Consider the following 18,655-nt stretch of genomic DNA (forward strand, 5'->3'; position numbering starts at 1 on the left):
TGGGATCCCTACGGCCCCTAGAAGAAGGGCCTCGGCCGAACTGCTGCAGGGCAGCGGCCGGCTCTCGGTAGTGTCTGCTTGCTGTACAGAAAACAGGCTTAGACGACGGCCAGAAACCCACAGAAACCGGTCGGACGGGCTTTCCAATGAGGAAATTGGTTTGGACCTGAAAGCCGATCATCGCCCATGGCCCATCGTGTCATCTTGGATGGTTCGAGGAATGGTCAGGGGTTGCTCTTTGCTATTTGCTGGCAGTGAGTCATGTAACGGCGGCTATGATGCCTGCCCGTTATACGTGGGTCCTTCTTTCAGACCGCATTCTTGAGTCGACAATTCGACCGGATCGGGGAAGAGTGGGCTATTTGGGGATCTGAAGACGGAACAGCGCTGTTGCTGTTGGGTTGGCAACATTGCACACAGTAAGCCCGCCAAAGGAGGGGGGAGCAGGGAGTTTGCTCGAGTTGGAGGGACGGCGCCGGCCCGGGAGGCATGCGGAGCTAGGCAAGTAGGGGGCACCTAGCTAAGTACCTCTCTAGGCTACAGATACCCCGCCAAAATAGCAGCACAGCACTGCAGAGCCATGCCCAGCATACCAGCTGCCAGCCAGTAGCCAGAGCGAGCTGCTGGAGAATACGAGCACCCAAACACAAACATTGTATGCACGCGTTGGCGAGTTGGAAGTTGGCATGTTCCACGCAACAAGACAGCAAGTAATCACCGCCAACAGGAAAGATGAATTCCAAGGCCACCTCGCACTGAATTGCCGGTTACATACAGACAACGAAGAAGACGCCCCCGCACTGCAGCGGTTTTGGAGCAATCAATCAATCAATCAATCTGTGCCCGCAGAAGAAACTCCAATCCACGCGAGACGAGACGCACATGCAGCAGGTAAACATGCAACCAATCTGCAATGCAGGTGCTCTGAAACTCTCGGTTCGAGCAGATTCACCAGATTCCCTACCAGCCTCTCCACTAGCAAGCAGTCAAGAGAGTTGTCTCAATCAATCAAGTCGACCGGCAGAATCTCCAAGCGCCCGTCAATAAGCCTCGCGCCGCATAAGGTGCAGTTCGTCGTATGCACGGCGCCTCGCCATTCGTCGGACTCGTGTTTTCTGGGGCAGGCTTGGGGCACCCGATTGGGGCTAAGCCTGCGCCGTCCAGGCCAATCAGCGGCCCGACATCCACTTTCGACAGGGGGCCTCTTCTGAAAACGGGCAAGGCACCCCAAAACTCGCTGCTCGCGATGGCTTGTGTGAGTCTTTCCGATCAATGAGAATCGTGACACAGACAGGGGGCGTCTCGGCCAAACGAGAGAGAGAAACAGAGGGCCAACTCTGTTGCTTGTTACCTTAAAAGCAACCTCCAAATGCATCAACTTCGTGTTTTGTTTGTTTCCCTTAAAAGGAGCCCGGATCTTGGCCGTTTCCATACCCATCTTTTTTCTTTGACATCGTTGTTTCGTGTAGATCGTCGTAGGGCGGAAGCTATCATCAGCTAGAAAGCCTCAACTCAAATATTACGTAGGTCTGATGTTGCACTGCCTCCTCCTTCCCGCAGGCCGTTTTCTTCGACACCACCTCCCGACGAACCGCTGCCTGCATTTTCTTCCGTTGTCGTTCATGCAGCATTCGAGTCAATCAGCAGTTCGCCAACAACACCATGGGGTTGTTCACTAGACGAAGAAAGAGCAGCACGCCTCAACCACCACCAGCACCACCGCCAATATCGCGAAGGGACATTCAATCGCCTTCCTCGCCACCATCAGCATGTCAATCACCGCCCGAGCCGCAATGGTGCCGCCAGCCGCCGCCTCAACCACAACAAGCGGCCGGCCATTTCCAACCGGCTGGTTATCTGCCCCCGCCGCCGTCTTGGCATAACTCTCCATCAGCACCAAATGCGGGATCACCACCGCCGCCGTACCAAGCGTTCCAAGACCAGAGAAACTGCCCGCCTATTATCGTGAACCAGCATTACTATCTTGGCCAGCCGCCGCAACACTCCATGTGTCCTACCAGTACCAGCTATGGCTCCGGGGCCCTCAGTAAGTTCAGGATGGAGCCCATGGTCGACCTGGCCGACGGCATGATCCCCGGCACCAGCGCCCTGGTCCACCAGGTCTTCGACGATGGTCTGCCGCGGTGGCACGGGCAGGCGACGCAGCTCCTCAATCAGGGCGCCGCCATGTACGACCAAATTTCCAACAAGTTCAACAGCGTCATGACCATGATCGACTCGGACAAGTATCTCGGCAACGAGAAGGACCTGTTCACCTACCAGCAGCAACCACTGGGGACTTCGCCCGTAAGCGAACCAGCACCACCAGTCCCCGCCGTCACGACAAGGGGCATGCAGGTGGCGCCCAAGAAGCGCAGCAGCAGCAACAAAGATGCCGCCGCGTCGAAAGGCCAGACTGCCGCGGTCGCCTCGTCTCTGCTGTCTTCAGGCGGATACTTCGCCAAGGTCGAGCTGTATGCCAACTCACGGTTGCCCATGAACCTGCCACCGCTCAAACTGTACGTTCTTCCTTTTCTTCTTGGCGTGTGACGGGCGCCAATAGCTGTCACGTGCACGTATGTCATCTGATACTTACCTCCACCTTATTTAGATACATGCCCACGTACCCTCTCCTATGCCTCGCGGCGCAGTACTCGGAGAAGGTATACGAGAAGCCCGAGGGCTTCGAGCGCGACACGCACGTCGACGCCGACTGGCGGACGGGCACCAAGGCCATGCGCCTCAAGTCGGTGCCCATGGACCACATGAACACCATCGTCTTCGCCATCCGCGGCACCGCGACCTTCATGGACTGGGCCGTCAACCTCAACACGGCCCCCACCTCGCCCCTGGGCTTCCTCGACGACCCGGGCAACTTCTGCCACGCGGGCTTCCTGTCGGCCGCCCGCAAGATGGTCAAGCCCGTCGCCGCCCGCCTGCGCCAGCTGCTCGAGGAGCAGCCCAACCGCGCCTCGCACTCTTTGTTGATTACGGGCCACTCGGCCGGCGGCGCCGTCGCCGCCCTGCTCTACTCGCACATGCTCGCCACGTCGAGGTCGGCCGCCTCGGAGCTCAACCACCTGACCAGCTGCTTCAAGCGCGTGCACTGCGTCACCTTTGGCGCGCCGCCCGTCTCGCTCCTGCCCCTCGCCAAGCCCGAGGGCCGCTCGGACCTCAAGAAGTCGCTCTTCCTCGCCTTCGTCAACGAGGGCGACCCCGTCGCCCGCGCCGACAAGGCCTACATCAAGAGCCTGCTGGAGCTCTTCTCGGCGCCCGTGCCGAATGACGGCAACGCCAACAAGAACAGCAGTAGTAGCAGCGGGCGCAAGGGCTCGTCGTCCTCGGCGTCCTCGCACTGCAGCACGCCCGAGCTCCCCAAGAGACCCGGCGCCAAGTCGTCCAAGGAGAAGAAATCGAAATCCACGTCCGCCCTACCCAAAACGTCCAAGACATCATCCACGTCTCTCGTGCTAAGCACCAAGACCTCGTCCTCGAAGAAATCGTCATCATCCAAGTCCTCATCGCCCACCCCGCCGAAACCCACCTGGCACGTCCCGCCCAGCACGCTCAGCAACGCGGGCCGGCTCGTGGTGCTGCGCTCGGGCGACCCGCGGGCCCGGCTCAAGGGCCGCAAGACGGTGCATGAACGCCTCGACGAAGGGGTCGTCGCCCAGGTCGTCACGGACGAGCAGCTCCGCGGCGTGGTCTGGGGCGACCCCGTCTGCCACGTCATGAAGCTGTACGCGGGGCGGATCGAGACATTGGCCGTGGGGGCCGTGACGGTCAAGGGGTATTAAACCAGCGAGCTCTTTTCAATCCCGATCAATTAATTTGGGTGGCCAGTCAAATTGATTGCACCGAATCGAGCGTGCTCATTTCCGGATTGGCTGGGTGAGGCGGAAAGATCGGCCCCGGAAGTAGGGCGGCCGTAATGGTTGGTCTGTGCCTGATACGAAGAAGTTGGTTCATTTGGACCAGCCCACGGTCCGGGCTGGTTGATCCAGATGACTCTTTCTTCGGGCGAGATGAGGATGCGCGTGCTCGCTTGCGTGGTGTAATGTTTACGCACAGTGGTTGAGTTTGGGTTGGTTGATTGTTGGACACCAACCAACTAACTACACCAATGGCGTGATTTTTGGTGATGGGGCGGGCGTTCCGTTCAATTTCAAAGGGAGAGAGGGGCAAATTTCTTATTCACATGATACCATATATAACATTCTTACGACGTTACGACACACGACAATTGAAAACAACAAGCAATTTGATACCAATAGTTAGAAGATTTCGAAAATCAGAAATACCAATTCAAGAATTCTCAATTGATTTACGAAGGTGATGTCTATTACGAAAGAAAGAGGATTACGAGCAGGAGCAGTCCCCGCGGGCAAATGCAGTCAGTGCATTGCCAGAAGCCGTCAAGGCCCAAGGCCCCGAATGAACATGGTCTTCTCTCTGTCCGTCTCTACAATTGGAAAACTGCTCTTTTCTCTCCAGTGCGCGCGCTTGCGCATCATCTACTATTATTGACTGCTTCCAAGGCCCCACAACGTATTATGTTGTAAGGTATCAATAAAAACGGCATTTGCTACTGCTCCACTACTGTTACTGCTGCTATGCAAGAACAAGACAAAACCGCCCTCTTCCCCACCCCCAAAACGTCTATCTACCCGTTTGCTAGGATTCTTTGGCTCCGGCGCCACTTGATGCTTGCTGTACTTATTGATCTGGAAGGAATCGGAGAAGTAGGACAGGAGAGATGTATAGGTTTATGTGTAGGTTTTTCCTCTCTAATGGATAGCATAAGAAAGAAAAGGGAGGAAAATTGGAGGCTGTACAGGTAACACAAAACGGCGGGTATCCATATGATGATGACAAGACGACCTTGGACGAAAAAAGGTTAAGGAAGAAAAACGGCAATCTCAACCCCGGCCCCGGCCTTAGATGAACCGGACCTCGTTGAACGTGCCCGCGCGAACCTGTACCAAACTCGCGAGCTCCAATAGGAAGGCCTGGAAGATGATCACGTTGGTAATGACATGCGAGACCGACGCCTGCTCCGCTTCCGGTTGCTCAGCCTGCGTCTTCGCGGCCGGAGTTTCGCTACCCGCCTCTTCCTGGCCCTCTTCATTCGGGTCTTCGGGCGCGGGAGGCATGTGTACGGTCTCCCGTCCACCCTCAGCCGGCGCAGCAGTAGCGTCTCCTTCGGCTTGAGCATCCTCACCTTGCGATTCGTCGCTCTCTGGCTTGGCTTGTGGGGATGATGGCGCCTCAGGGATATTATCCGGCGCATCAGGCGCAGTGGAATGGATAGTCGCTTTCCTGCTCCTGCCGAAGTGCAGAGGGATCGGTGCAACCTCCCCCTCCTCCTTGGGCAAGCCGACCTTGCGAGCCAAGATGCTCTGATCCACAGCAGCGAACGCCGCCATCTGACTCGCGACAGGGCCGTCCCGTGGACCCTTGCTGGACTGTGCCCTCTCCTGGTGGCCTGAGTGCGAGACGGCACGGGTCACGCCACTGCGGTTGGGCGTCTCGTAGTTGATCGGGAACTCCTTGGGCGGGGCCGGCAGCGGTTTCGAGTACGGCGTGTTCGACGTAGCCGACGCGTTGCTGGAGCTCCGGAACATGCCCCGGGGGCTGTTCGCGCGACTCGGGGTGCCGCTGCTCAGCTCGGACAGGAGCCGCTGCGCGAAACCCTCGAACCCGGAAGCTGGCGCCGGCGAAGACGACCGCGGATCTTCTTGGTTCACCAACTCGGGCAGCGGTGTAACCGCCTTGGACCCGGCTCTAGAGGGGCGGTTAACCACGATCGTGTCGGCCGTCTGGAAAGCTTCGCGACGCTGTTGGACCAGATCTTCGAACCTTGGGATCGTTCCGCGGTACGACGTGACCTGGTTTGCAAGAGTCTCCAGGACGGTGAAAATCCGCGGAAGTGATGAGGTTTGCCAGATCGGTCGTCGCCGGCACCGAGCCATCAACTTCAATTTCTCCATCTCGGTAAATTGGGGCGAATCGGGATCCAATACAGGGGTTTCCGGGACCTCGTCGTCGTCTTCAAATGTATAATTGCTCGGGTGGCGCATAATCCATCCTTCAACGCTGACATAACCGCAAATAGCCAGATCAATGATCGTCTCGGTCAAAGCCAGGTTCGTCTCTACTGGATTGAGGAAGAAAGTACCCAAGATATCAAGCAAGGTATTCCAAAGGCGGTCGTCCGGACTCAAAGTGTGGTGTGGCACATCCCGGGGGGCTCCAGGCAAGCTATCCGGAATCCCGGGCAATTTCTGGTTAGTAGTGGAGAGCTTAGGCGCTACCAGCTTCAACGAACAAGGGTGGCTCTCGACTCTCGACATCGTGTCCTTCAAAATGCTGTCATAAATCTCGTCGAACTTGTCATGCCCGCCTACCGATCCTGCCAGGGTGGTCAGGAACTCGACTTCTTGGTCATGAGCTCCGCGGGTCCGCTGCGCAGAGTTGCCGAAGATCTCCTCGGTGCGAAGTAACGTCACAACAGCGTAACGGTGGTGTCTCTTAAGAATCGCCGTCAAGAGCTGGAGAGACACGCTGACGGTCTGGTGGTTCTTGGATTTAAGACAAGAATGCATCAAATCTACCAGGTTGAAGAGCAGGGGGGTGAAGTCCGCCACGGCAGTCTGGGCCTTCATCATCGTCGCGAGGTCCATCGATTTCCGCTTGCGTGCAGCGCTCACGGCCGGCTCCGCGCTAGTCGACGGCCGGTGCGAGGGGTCTGGCAGCGCCAGTAGATAGTGAAGAATAAGGTTAATCATGTCGGGATGATCCAGCGCTTCCAAGATCCTCCGCAAGTAAGTCAGCACGGCGACCGAAGAGCCTCCGTCCACGTCTGACGATTGCAGCAAGGATGGGTATAGTAGCTGTTGCAGGAAAATGACCTGGAAGTGTTCCAAAAGCGTCGATTTGACATCGGCTGAGCGACAGTGATTAAGGACATCTTGCCAAAACAGGAGGTGTGACAAGAACGTGTCGAGATGGCGCTGAAAGTCGGGGGAGCAGGAGCTCACGATCTCGAAGGTCGAGGTGGGGTGCTCGTAGTCGGAGAATGCCAGGACGGGAGGGAGGTTTTGGGGCTCGTGATCGATTACAAGCTTCCTGCTGAGCTGGCTGTAGAGGGCGCCGAGACCAGTGGCCATCAGAGTCGACAGGTCACTCTCGACGATCCATTGCTCCAGCTCGACGGAGCTGGATGCGGATTCAATTATGTAGAGTAGCCCCGTCCTGGCAAAGTCGCCCACTTTCCCTTCGTTGTGGATGTAGTCCATCAATACGTAGAAAAGAGGGAAGTCCTGCTTCTGCGTTTTGCCGGCGAACTTGGCACTCTCGTCCTGGAACTCTCCATCCTGCGCGGCCCCATCGTGTCGATGCGTCTTGAACCAGGCAGAGAGGATTGAAGGCTCGAGACGGATCTTGGTGGTGATGTTGAAGGCGAGCTCGACAACGCGTATTTCGGTGTCGGTGGCCAGGCGGACGCTATTGGCGCCGGTGATGCGGATCATCAGGTTGGTCAAGCTGGCGGAGAAGGCATCGTTCTCGACAAAGGCCTCTTCCTCGCTCTCGATCAGGGTAGCGAAGAACAGGACGGCCTCCTTGATGATCCACTCATTGTACGACGAAGTTGCTATCTTGGCGATGGGGACGTAGATCTGCTTGATCGCGCAGAAGTTAATGCAGGGATGGGGGAGTGCTCTTCGGGACTCCTCGATGAGAAGGTTGGTCAACTCCTGAAGTTTGATCTCGATATTCTCGGCGGCGTCGATATCGTGGGACAGGTGCGTGGTGTTTCGCCATATTGACTGTAGAGGGTTGACCGGATTGGTTAGAGGCTAGTCGCACGAGGCTGGAGTTGTCGGAGGGTTGTGTTGCTTACCAAGAGCTGGCTGTACTCCTTCTCGAAACGGTGTCGTCGCCTGACGGGGTCTCTGGCGGCATCCTTGTTGGAGTTGCCCGCCGCCAACGGGGTATGGGCTAAGAGGCGCGTCCACTACGGCGACGGCGTGTCAGTTCCTGTTGAAGAGCAAGAGGGCAGTGCCTATGCGGGCGGCGACTCACGAAGTCCATGACGTCTCTAGAGGCATCTCTTGGGGGGTGTTGTGGGAGGATGGGAAGCAGTCGCTCAACATGAAATGATCGAGGTTCCCATCTCTCGCGGGTTCTGGTTTGGAGTGCATGATTTCAGATGTCAGAGGAAATCGCCCTAAAATCGCTTGAGCTGGCCCCTGTTAATGCACGACCTTACCCAAACCTGCATGTACCCTCAGGTACCTTCCCAGGGTCCTCTGTCAATTGACGTGTTCCTTGCAAGGCATGACACGTTTGGCCCCCGCCATTAATTTGCGTTCCAATAGATCACGCCTCCATAGGAACCACTCAACCGCAACTCGCTGCTGGCGCGGCAATTCGCATCTGCTTATATAACTGCGCCAGGGGCTCAACGAGAGTTGAATACATCAATGTAGTTGCATCATCAAGACAATGATTCAGTGATGATATTCTACACCCATACTTTAACCCGACGAAGTAGGAAACACAGCCATTTGGAATTGTCTCTGGCAGGGCCCACAATAGGTAGGTAGGAATTGATTGATTGCTTGATTTGACCCTGCTGTGCTGTTGCAATTGGCCTTGGGTGTCATAGATAGGCGAATCCAGCACTGAGGCTAATGAGGCGCCAACTTTACGCTGCCCTCCCGAACGGCTGGAACCGCCCCCGGCCACCATGCCCGACCGACCATCCGCCGGGGAAGGTGTGGCCGTTGGCAGGCTGGGTTGCGTGTGTTTGCGACCAACTCGCTATTGATGGCCCACTTTGACCGCATCCCGAATTGGTTGAGTCTCAGCTCCAAACATGCACCTGAGAAACTGATGCACAATTACATGGATTGAAGCACAGCAATTACCCGCTGACCGAATGGAATTATTGGATTCTTCTAGCTACTTACTCATTGATGTAACCCACAACCAGTCCCCAGCTGCAGGATACAAGCTAAGCCTTTCGTGAGTACAGTCCATACAGGCAAATAGACAGAGACTCCCGAGCCAGGCCCTTGACGCAAGCTCGCTAAAGCTCAAAATGACTGGGACCCGGAATGAAGAGGTTCCACCCAGCCTTGAACGGGTTACCGGGCATCGGAGCAGCATACTGCTCAAACCCCCCCTGGGGCCCGGCAGTTCCGCCACCCGATTTACTGTACCCGCCGGGTCCAACCGGTCCGGCCCTACCGCCGCTTCCACCTGCCGGTGCGCCGCCATCGCCATCTGGATCGGGCGGGGGCGGCGACGGCGAAGATGGGGGTAGTGGTGTATAGTCTATCTGGTGAATCGGCGAGACCGGCCATTCAGCTCGATTGTGTTTCAACACTACTCTCCCGGGGCCGCGTTCAGTGTTGGAGGCGAGGCCAGGATAGACACCGGACTCGACCAATCGCATGTCACGGCGTCCGCTTGCTTCGTACACGGGATAGGCGAAGCTGGTCGGCGCAGCGCGTGTCAGGATGATTGATATTACCTAGAGAATTGGGGGGGGGGGTAGGAGAGAGGGGATCACCCGTGAACTTACGTGTCGTGCAAACCTCTCGCCCTATGGTTCGATGCCTGATGATCGACGTCGCGTCGCTGAGAGATGACACCAACATAGATGGGCCGTCCGCGTACAAGTTGGAATAGAACACGGTCAAAGCCAGGATTTCTCACCTCCTCTTGTCCCAGACTAGGGTATGGATAATTGCCGCCATTAATCAACGGCCACTCATGTACTACAGTAGTCCTCTCCGCAAGTGGCAACTCCCGTTGAGCCCTTCTTGGTCTCCAGCTGCCCAATTCAATCCGCCACAATGGCACATGGTAGTCGTTTGCGTTTGCGTACGGGCGTGGGAAAGCCAGACCGTTGTAGGCGACGCGGTGCTGGTCAGCCGTGGCCGGGTCCATCATGATATTCATCAGAGCCAAAGCCCCTTGTCTGAAGGCGATGTAGATTTCCGTCGCGTCGTAAAGTCTATTGCTGAAAGCAGCATTCTCAGGGCCATTCTCGTCAGGCGGCGTCCCTGCCTTAAGCATCGGGGGAACTCTGTTGTACCGGGAAGCGAAACTGTCGCAGTTGTACCTGCTGGGGTCCCAAATCTTGACCCAGTCCGGGTTCTCATCAGTCATGCCTGGCGGGTCGTAAGGCCACCCAGCACCCTTCACACGTTTCTCGATGAGACCAAAGGCAGGTGAGCCAGTGGCGTTGCGCAAGAAAAGGGAGGTGGCGTCATTCTCCTTGTCCAACACAGCGGGATCGACGACGGGAGACACCATGGGCAAGCCGGTACCAAGCAGAGCCCAGAGGCTAGCCACCAGAATCCAGAGCTAGAAGAGCGATGTCAGCGATAGAAACCTGGCATCAACAGATACAAGTTGCGATCTTACCATCTTTTTGTTTGCTTCGATTCACTGGGCGAGGAAGTAGACGACGTTCAGCGTGAGAGAGTGGTATTCAGCGTGGTTTGTCGATTGGGTTAAGACCTTCTCACGGTCGCATGGGGTGGCATGAGGTAGGAAATAATCGAGGAGGAAAACATTCAGGTTTTTCAGAGACTGGAGAGCTGTCTCTTAATACGCAGGGAGTGGATCAGACTCGGCAAACTGTATTCACCGTATCGAAGCACATTGAGTGTGTGGCAGAATACGAGGTTGCATTCAATGCTGTTACCCATCAATCTAACTCTCTCTTCGGGAGGCAACCATTGCACAATGAAGGAAAAGGCAAGTTCTGTTTTGGTAACGACTAGTGAAGCCATGATCAAGTAAACCGCATCATATGTGTGTATGCCATCGGGAAGTACCTTGCCACACACTCACTGTGATTCATATGAACCAACTGCGCATGAAGTACGAAAAGATAAGGTGCAGCTTGAGTGATTCACGATTCAGTTTCACTATATACCCAGGAAACTTGCTATATTGGGGATGGGGTGTTCATCCTGTCATGCGTCGATACTCGACCAAATCGTGTCTGATACACTACGGGATTCATGAACGACGCTAGGAAGAGCATACCACAGATGCCCGAGATGCATCCCAGAATGTCGTATGTGAGTCAGAAGCATTTCAGTGTCTGTTCAACTCACGGTCAGCTTGTGTAAGTTTCCTTTGTATCCTGACGAGTGTCCGCTCAGTATTCAAAGGTGGCGAAAACAGCGGGAGACAACGAACCTTTCCCAACTTGCCATTTTCACACCAAGTTCAGGTTGATGGGCTTACGGCTTATTATTCATGCCACGCCGTCTACGGTTTCTCTAAACAACATCCGCCACTTTTGCCATGTTGAACTAGTTGGTGGCATTTTCCGTCATTTTCGCCATCGTGCACTTGGCCTCATGCCTAGTTGCTAGGCTTGGGCTGGGGCTTAGGCTAAGGGCAGCCGGTAGTGTCGTAACAGCTTCGACCCATGTTGAGAGAACAAGTGACCGAATAGGAAAGTGGTTCTGGGAGTGCAGTACTAGAGGCGTTTTGTTGCAATACGGTTTGGCTGAATCTAGGTAAACTCGCGTAGCCAGACAGTTTGTTCAGTTATAGGAGGCTAGATAACAAGTAGATTCTGTGATATTTCAGGGTTATTTTGGTTTAGTAGGTGTTTGATTGTTAGAGGCTGAAATATTGAGGTTGGCCAGTTGAGGCCGGGTTTTATAGAACTTTGGAAACAGTCAACAAAATCACAATGACCTGCATCACGCTGGGGTGATCAGCTGCATGCATCCGATGAGTGGATGATGAGTTTCCTGGGTGGGCATCATCATATCTTGACATACGCTCTGTGGATGAGTCTACCGTGACAATATAAGTTTCGCTCTGATTGAACACACAGACACGCAATACTTGCTACCGTAACGCCAATACCTGTCATCTGAAATTAGAGCGGCGAAGGACCCGGAACCAAAGACAAAAGGTGGCCCGGAATCGCCCCCTTTTGCCCCTTTTCCACACATCCGGGATGAGTTTAGAACCCCCATCCCCAAATCTATCTCCCGCTGTATGGGGCGAGGAATATGGTGAAATGCGTGTCGCAATCAACTATAATGGAATAGTTGCATGGTGGCAGCTGAATCAGATCGCTGCGAATGAATGCGTGCAGGCCTCGGCCAATGAAGCCTGAATGATTATGTGCACTATAATAAGACTATCCAAACTCCAAGTCCTTGGGTAATGAGTTGAAACATAGGTTCAAACTAGACACCGTGTGTGGAGATGGGATAGGTAGTAATTAAAACAAGCGGATATTAATGTACATATTACTTTCCCTTCAACTGCCCTTCCCGCGGCTACAACTCCTCCACCCACCCCGGCCTCTTCACCTTGCCCTCGGTCAGCGTAACCCCCACCTCCGCCAAACGATCCCGCAGCCGGTCGCGGCGATCATCGTTCCACTCGCTGTACGGCTCGACGCAAACCATGACCACCTCTTTCAAGTGCGGGTACTCCCCCTCGCCCTTGCGACTGGCCAGGAAATCCAGCTCATGCAACAACTCCATGTCAAACCCGTTGATCTGCAGCGACCTATCGACTCTCGGTGTCAGCATTTATTCTCGAAATAAACAGGACAATTTAAGAGGGAATAATGAAAACTTCACGAATGAGCAGTTATTCCATCCCTTAAAAGACATTGGGACATCGTGGAATAAACGCCGGAATAGGAAGGAATAAGCACCGAAAGTCGCTTACCGCAGCGACTGCGGCGCCGTCCGAAGTGGACGGGCGCCGCCGTCGGGCAACACCATTTGCCGGATCTCCACCGCGTAGCGGTTGTCCAGGACGAGGCGCCGCAGGGACGGGAAGCGGTCGAGGGGCGTGCCGATGGCGTCGAGCTCGTCGCCCCAGACCTCGCGCGAGCCCGCCTCGGCCACGAGCGCCAGGTCGGCCAGCGTGCGGCCGTGGCCGTGCCGGCGCAGGAGCTCGACGACCTGCGAGGCCTTGGCGCCCTTGGGCGACATGAACCAGCCGGAGAAGGCGCGGAGGCCGCCCCGGCAGCTGGCGAGGAGTGTCTCCATGTCGGGGAGGGGAATCTCGGTGTCTGTGATGCACAGGGCCTGGACGCGGTCCAGGCTGAGCTGGCGCGACACGGCGTTGCAGTTGATGATGCGTAGCCGGGCCAGGTTGGGCGCAAGCTGGAAGGCGTAGGTGTAGTCGGCCAGGTCGAACGGGTCGCGATCGCAGGACAGCTCCAGTTGGCGCAGCCGGGGCATGCTACACTTGCCCGGGTCAACATGGGCCAGGAACTCCCAGGGACTATCGAGAGTCCCGCTCAAGACGAATGTCTCAAGGGAGTGCGTCTGAGCTACGACTATTTGCGCCACTGCGGCGTATGACGTACAGCGACTCGTATCGATGGGAGGCCAATCGGGACGGACTCCCGGCATCGCAACAATGAGGCCGGTCTCCAACACATTTTGTGAGATTCTCCTTTCTTCGACCAGCTCATCTCGTTCATCCGGAAAGCATGGTCCAATGGTAAGATGCTTGACCGAGGCAGCAAGATTCGGTCTCAAGACCAAGGTCCTTAGCAACAAGGACATCTTGGTTGTCGAGGACTTCCGGATCTCAATACGATGGTATAGATAGGGCTGGGCTATGCCCCGGAAGACGGAGCAGGTCCGACAAAGATTGAGCAAGGTCTGCCGCGCTTCCAGTATTGCCCTTAGCTCATCCTTGTTTCGTGTCTTCCATTCTTCGCCCTCTCCAGTGGCTTGAGGGTTGTCCACTACGCCATCGTCCCTGCCTGACATATCTGCGTCGTCATCGTCATCAAGTTCATCGACAAGAAACTTGCTTGGTTCAGTGCCTTCTTGACAATGACGACAAAATTCACGGACTATCTGATGCAGAAGTTCGTTGGGTAAGAAGAAGATCCCCATGATCGCGGTTGTAGTAGTGGATTACGGGAGTCTGAAATTTGGAACATACGAATGAACATTTGTATTGTTGACGGTGTGAAATAGAAACACAAGTTTTACGTGGAGGAGGGGATGTAATCCATTCCATCTCTCAACCTTTTCTTTTCGGTCTCCTAAGATTCGATTTGATACGAGCAAAAGCCCCGATGGCGTAAACCTTCACCATCCGACCGTTTTACATATTAGTATAGCGCAGCTCTGCACAGATCCTGTGAGTATAGTTTATCCGACCGCGATACGACAAATACTTTTAAACCTTCCGTATCGTAAAGCCTGTCGAGAGGCGTCTTTAAATCGGGATGGGGGTAAGAAAAGCCAGAGTCCTTCAATTGACAGTGGTCCTTTTTTTGGATAGCGGGCCGCGGGCACTACCTAACTGACCAAACCCCGGGCGGGTACACGCCAAGTTCTAGTTAATTTCTTTTCTGCCAGGCTGCTCGCATTCACGATTTTCCTAACGGCCCACCGAATGAATAAGAGAGACGAATATATCATCGTCAATATGGACATTGCTTTCCATGAGACAGTGTCATATTTAGCTTAGAATCCAATGAGCGACTTTCTCGTCTATCAACTTTCCCACCTTCGGTCGCGTAATGCACGTCTTACGCCGAGATGCTGACATGGTGGGCAGCCGTTGAAATTCGCATGGTCAGAGTGTTATGAGGTGCTGTGCCTCTCGCGTCAGCTGTGTTCAGGCTGTGCGACGGGAAACACGACCGCGCCGCATCTCGATATGCAGCCAAGCCGCTCTCTGCCCCCAAACCCCCAAAAAGCAACGGTATTCTTTGATTGGTGTTCTTGGCCACGATTTGGCGACTCGGAAATGGGGTCATTTGCTGATCTAAGCGGTTGGCGGCAGCTAAGCGTAAGCGTAAGGCTGGCGACAGGGGGGCACCAGTAACCCGGCAATACGGCGTATTGAGATGCCCTGCGCGATATGGAACCAGAGACATGCAGACGATAGATGACGCCAAGTCTCATTGCGCATCAGGTTCTATTGTTGAAGCAGGGAAGAGCCAATGAGAATGTCCGATACGCCGCGGCAGAGGGCGGGGGCAGAAGGAACACGAGCAGGTCAGCAGGAGCAGCGGGACTGCGCCAATGACGGGTATCGCCCTTGAGCTGAAAAGCAATATCTGCTGGATGCCTGCCGGCACTGCGAGCTCTTCCCCCCGATTTCCTGCTCGTGCGACTGAAACCCCATGCTTCTTCCACTGGCCGCCAGAACCAATTCTCCGAACGGTCGCTTGAGCGTTGAGTGAAATCGACCATACATCAACCGACAGATCTGTTGATCAACATCGACCGTAAAGCTCCTACAGCCTCGTCTCGTCTCCGCGCTGGGTTTATTGGCATCGCAAGTGGGTAGATTGCAGTGCAAAGCGTCGAGGAAGGATGTCGTCGCCCGACACGACCACGGCAGCGCCGTCGCTGCCCGGGAACTGGGTTCCGAGCAAAGCAGGATGCCTCAATACGAAGGATTGGTGGATCTGGTCGTGGAACGGAGGGCAAATGGATGCGCGAACCGTGCTGGGCGGCCCATCGCAGACGGACAACTGCTTCCCTTCGCGGGGAGAGCCTACCGGAACCTACGTCGGCACGCAGTGCCCGCCGAACTACACGTCCGCCTCCTGCTCGAACACGAAGAGTCAAGAGGGTGCAATTACATGCTGTCCCAAGTACGTGTCTCGCGCCTCACTCGATGATGCAAGACTTGTTCCATGCCTCTTCAATCCCGCGTTGTTGCTGACTCGATGATTGACCGTCATTGTAGCGCGTATGCATTCTCCTGCGTGCCTGAGCCCTTCAGCCGACCCCATCTGGATTGGTTTCGGTGCATATCGAAACATGGGACCTCTGGGTCCCCCACCGTTACCATGACCGACTTTCAAGCCAACACCCAGAAGATCTACCAACCCAAGCAGGACCCTGACCAACACCTGTTCGCCATAGCCATGGTCTACCAGACGCCGGTATGCTCTCATTGCCTACCCGCGCTCCGCCCCTTCCATGCGCGACTCGCGCCAAGCCGGTTGGGAACGTGAAGTCCAATGCTAACAGATTTTAGTCTCCAACATCGGCATCGACACCTGGAATCTCGGCCTCTGCATCGTCGGGAGACGCACCTCCGTCGTTGCCGTCCGAAACAGGACCCAGCCAACCGGCATCATCAGAGGGCTCCAACGGCCTGTCCGCAGGAGCGAGCGGCGGGATCGGCGTGGGCGCCGGCGTCGGTGTGCTGCTCTTGGGACTGATCGGGTTTCTGCTCTGGCGGAGGCGCCGCGACAAGACTCGCGGCAAGACCGAGCTACCGACGACAGCCTCTTCCTCTCTCCCTCCCGCAGGGGCCGCCTCCTCCGCCATGGCTCAGAACACGACGACATCACAGGGGCTTGCGCCGAACGCCGGGTACGGGTACGGCGAACAACAGCAGCAACCGCCAGCTACCACCAATGCGTACGGGACGACGGGCGACGCGGCCTACTGGGATGCCAGGGCCAAACACGAGGCGCTCCAGTCGACACCCTCCCCGGTGCCGACCGGGAACAACACCATGGTGCCGGGGCGGCATGAGATGTACAGCGGGGATGCCAGGTCGGAGCTACCGGACTACCGGCATTGAATGTCTTGATCGATCCTTTCCCCTTTCGCGAGCAGAAGTCAGTCAATCTTCGGCGACCGAGTGATGATTGATTTACGTCATTTTCTTGTACATATATATGTAATATGCTGCCCATGGTGCCCCTTTTTCGGGGTGCGTAGCCCAGCGGGCTTTTGTAGGTAATTGATAACGATGATAGATGGTTTTAGCCCATGATGGCACTTTACACAATGACAATAGAGATACTTAACACCCCTTACTCCCTCGCGACGTAGCGAGCAAAGAAGGCGAGTAGGACATGGCCCGCGCGACTGCTGGGGGATTCGGTCGGATCGACACCGCTGTGACCATCGCTGAAGTAGATTCACCACAGGATAGAATGCTCGGGATAATTGAATTCGCCTAGACCACGGGGTCCTATTACAAATCCAACTTCGATCCGGTTATCATCCTCCGCGGCCCAGGCAGCTTCAGCTGGTAAGCATGCCCCGTGGACTTGAGTTCATACTGGAGAGCCTCGCCTCTGTGACAGGTTGGATGGCGTTGCCGTTTGAGCTATGAGCCCACGGTATTGCAATTGCTGGCAGATCATGGCGCCGACGTCAACGGTCGAAAGAGATCGAGGGGAGCCTTTTGAAGGCCGTCATCCCGAAGAAGGAAGCGGTGCTGGTGCATTTGCTGTTGGACAATAGTACAGAGACGGATCATCTCGTTGGAGAAATGCTGGTAGACGTGCTGGAGGACGATGGTAAGGTGACATTTCCAGAGTATCGCGATATCCCACTGGACTATGCGCTCGAGATACAGGCCGGCGGGAGTTACGATGTCATCAGGAACCACAACATCGCGCGCCAGTCACAGTGCCGCGAGGGTGCAGAGTAGCGGGACTACCTCAACGCGGACGCGTCCACCAAATGGAGCCATGAAGCGAACACAAGTGATATTGATTGATTGATTCTATTGATGTTCTATTCAGAAATCATGTCCAAAGATCTACGATTACATGTGGATGGCGAATTGTGCGAGTGTAGCGTGGGGTGGTGTGGGTGGGTCGGGGTCTCGCGCCGCTGATATAAAAGGGAGAGGTGCCCCCCAGCCCCAGGCAGCAAGAACTTTCCCTCCCAACTCTACATTCTCTACGGGCGGGCGGGCAATCCTCGGCTGAACCGCGGTACCCACCTGTCATTTGGCCAATGGGAGTACAGGGAGGCGCAGAGGACCTTATATATCTAAATCTACGACTTTTTCATCAACCGAGGGTAGCGGGCAGGGTTGCCCAGTGAAAGTCTGATGGCATGATTTGGTCATTTAGCGAGCGCGTTTGTGATACCCCTTGTTTTCGCTTGACGACTGGATCTGGGAGTCGGCTTCCCTGTCTCGACGTTGCATAAGGTTTAACGACCATACCATCGTGGAAACACCGGATCCCGTCCGATCTCCAATGATTAAGCACGATTGGGCAGGAGTAGTACCGAGATCCGTGAGGGCTCGGGAATGACCTGTGTTGTTATTTTTTTGTCAATTTCTGCTACTTTTCCTGGCAAGGAGGGCTTGGAATGAATTGCAAAACGAATGGGATGGTGATGCTTTGGCTGGGGCTCGAACTCACTCGTCGATGCGGGCTCTTGGGGGTTTGGCGCAGTTGGCTGGCGTGTCTGTTTGAATGTGAAGCTTTTGCTGGAAGTTGCGGCAGGTGCGCAGTTGCCGCAGGCGTGCCTGCCCGGGGAAGGTGCGCAGCAGCTAACACACTTGGTCCGCCATACTGGAAGATCCACCAAGTTCCGGTGTACCCAATTGATGACACGGTCGTGTATGAATGAACTGGTGCGGAAAAGATGGTTAATTGAGTCCTGGAGATCCAGATCGGTAGCAATTGAAGGGAATGAACATACTTGTAAACCTCGTCGAGACGATCCAGCGCAGAAGAAAACATAAAAAGCAAAACTAAAGGAGTGACGGACCACCCGGCTTACATTGCTGGTCATGAGGGTAACCAAACCTCGTTGACAGATGACCGACGTTGCAAGCTGGATGGCGATCGCAGTTTAAGGTCGTACTCGGGACCGAGGGCAGACCTGAGGAGGAAATA

At 55.4% G+C, this 18,655-nt stretch overlaps 5 protein-coding genes across 5 annotated transcripts; 2 read left to right on the top strand and 3 right to left on the bottom strand.

Moving 5' to 3' along the window:
* Positions 1 to 1,662: 1,662 nt before the first annotated feature.
* PG985_013532 (vegetative cell wall protein gp1) lies at positions 1,663 to 3,797 on the top strand (the record flags this gene model as incomplete). Its single annotated transcript, XM_066833298.1, has 2 exons — positions 1,663 to 2,519; positions 2,612 to 3,797. 2 exons carry the CDS (start codon positions 1,663 to 1,665, stop codon positions 3,795 to 3,797), a joined length of 2,043 nt encoding a protein of 680 aa, XP_066678038.1.
* A 1,140-nt stretch (positions 3,798 to 4,937) lies between these two features.
* Positions 4,938 to 8,094, bottom strand: PG985_013533 (uncharacterized protein; the record flags this gene model as incomplete). The annotated part of the gene is made up of 3 exons (XM_066833299.1): positions 4,938 to 7,829; positions 7,904 to 8,017; positions 8,086 to 8,094. 3 exons carry the CDS (start codon positions 8,092 to 8,094, stop codon positions 4,938 to 4,940), a joined length of 3,015 nt encoding a protein of 1,004 aa, XP_066678039.1.
* Positions 8,095 to 9,094: 1,000 nt separating this feature from the next.
* PG985_013534 (uncharacterized protein) lies at positions 9,095 to 10,443 on the bottom strand (the record flags this gene model as incomplete). Its single annotated transcript, XM_066833300.1, has 3 exons — positions 9,095 to 9,503; positions 9,593 to 10,380; positions 10,441 to 10,443. The coding sequence occupies 3 exons, from the start codon at positions 10,441 to 10,443 to the stop codon at positions 9,095 to 9,097; spliced, it is 1,200 nt and encodes a 399-aa protein (XP_066678040.1).
* Positions 10,444 to 12,332: 1,889 nt separating this feature from the next.
* PG985_013535 (uncharacterized protein) lies at positions 12,333 to 13,922 on the bottom strand (the record flags this gene model as incomplete). Its single annotated transcript, XM_066833301.1, has 2 exons — positions 12,333 to 12,500; positions 12,804 to 13,922. 2 exons carry the CDS (start codon positions 13,920 to 13,922, stop codon positions 12,333 to 12,335), a joined length of 1,287 nt encoding a protein of 428 aa, XP_066678041.1.
* A 1,437-nt stretch (positions 13,923 to 15,359) lies between these two features.
* On the top strand, positions 15,360 to 16,587 carry PG985_013536 (uncharacterized protein; the record flags this gene model as incomplete). The annotated part of the gene is made up of 3 exons (XM_066833302.1): positions 15,360 to 15,643; positions 15,739 to 15,937; positions 16,033 to 16,587. The coding sequence occupies 3 exons, from the start codon at positions 15,360 to 15,362 to the stop codon at positions 16,585 to 16,587; spliced, it is 1,038 nt and encodes a 345-aa protein (XP_066678042.1).
* Between the last annotated feature and the right edge of the window lie 2,068 nt (positions 16,588 to 18,655).

The sequence above is a fragment of the Apiospora marii genome, assembly GCF_038362585.1.
Source record: "Apiospora marii strain CBS 49790 chromosome Unknown utg000011l_segment0_segment0, whole genome shotgun sequence".
In the NCBI taxonomy this organism is placed as follows: Eukaryota; Fungi; Ascomycota; class Sordariomycetes; order Amphisphaeriales; family Apiosporaceae; genus Apiospora; species Apiospora marii.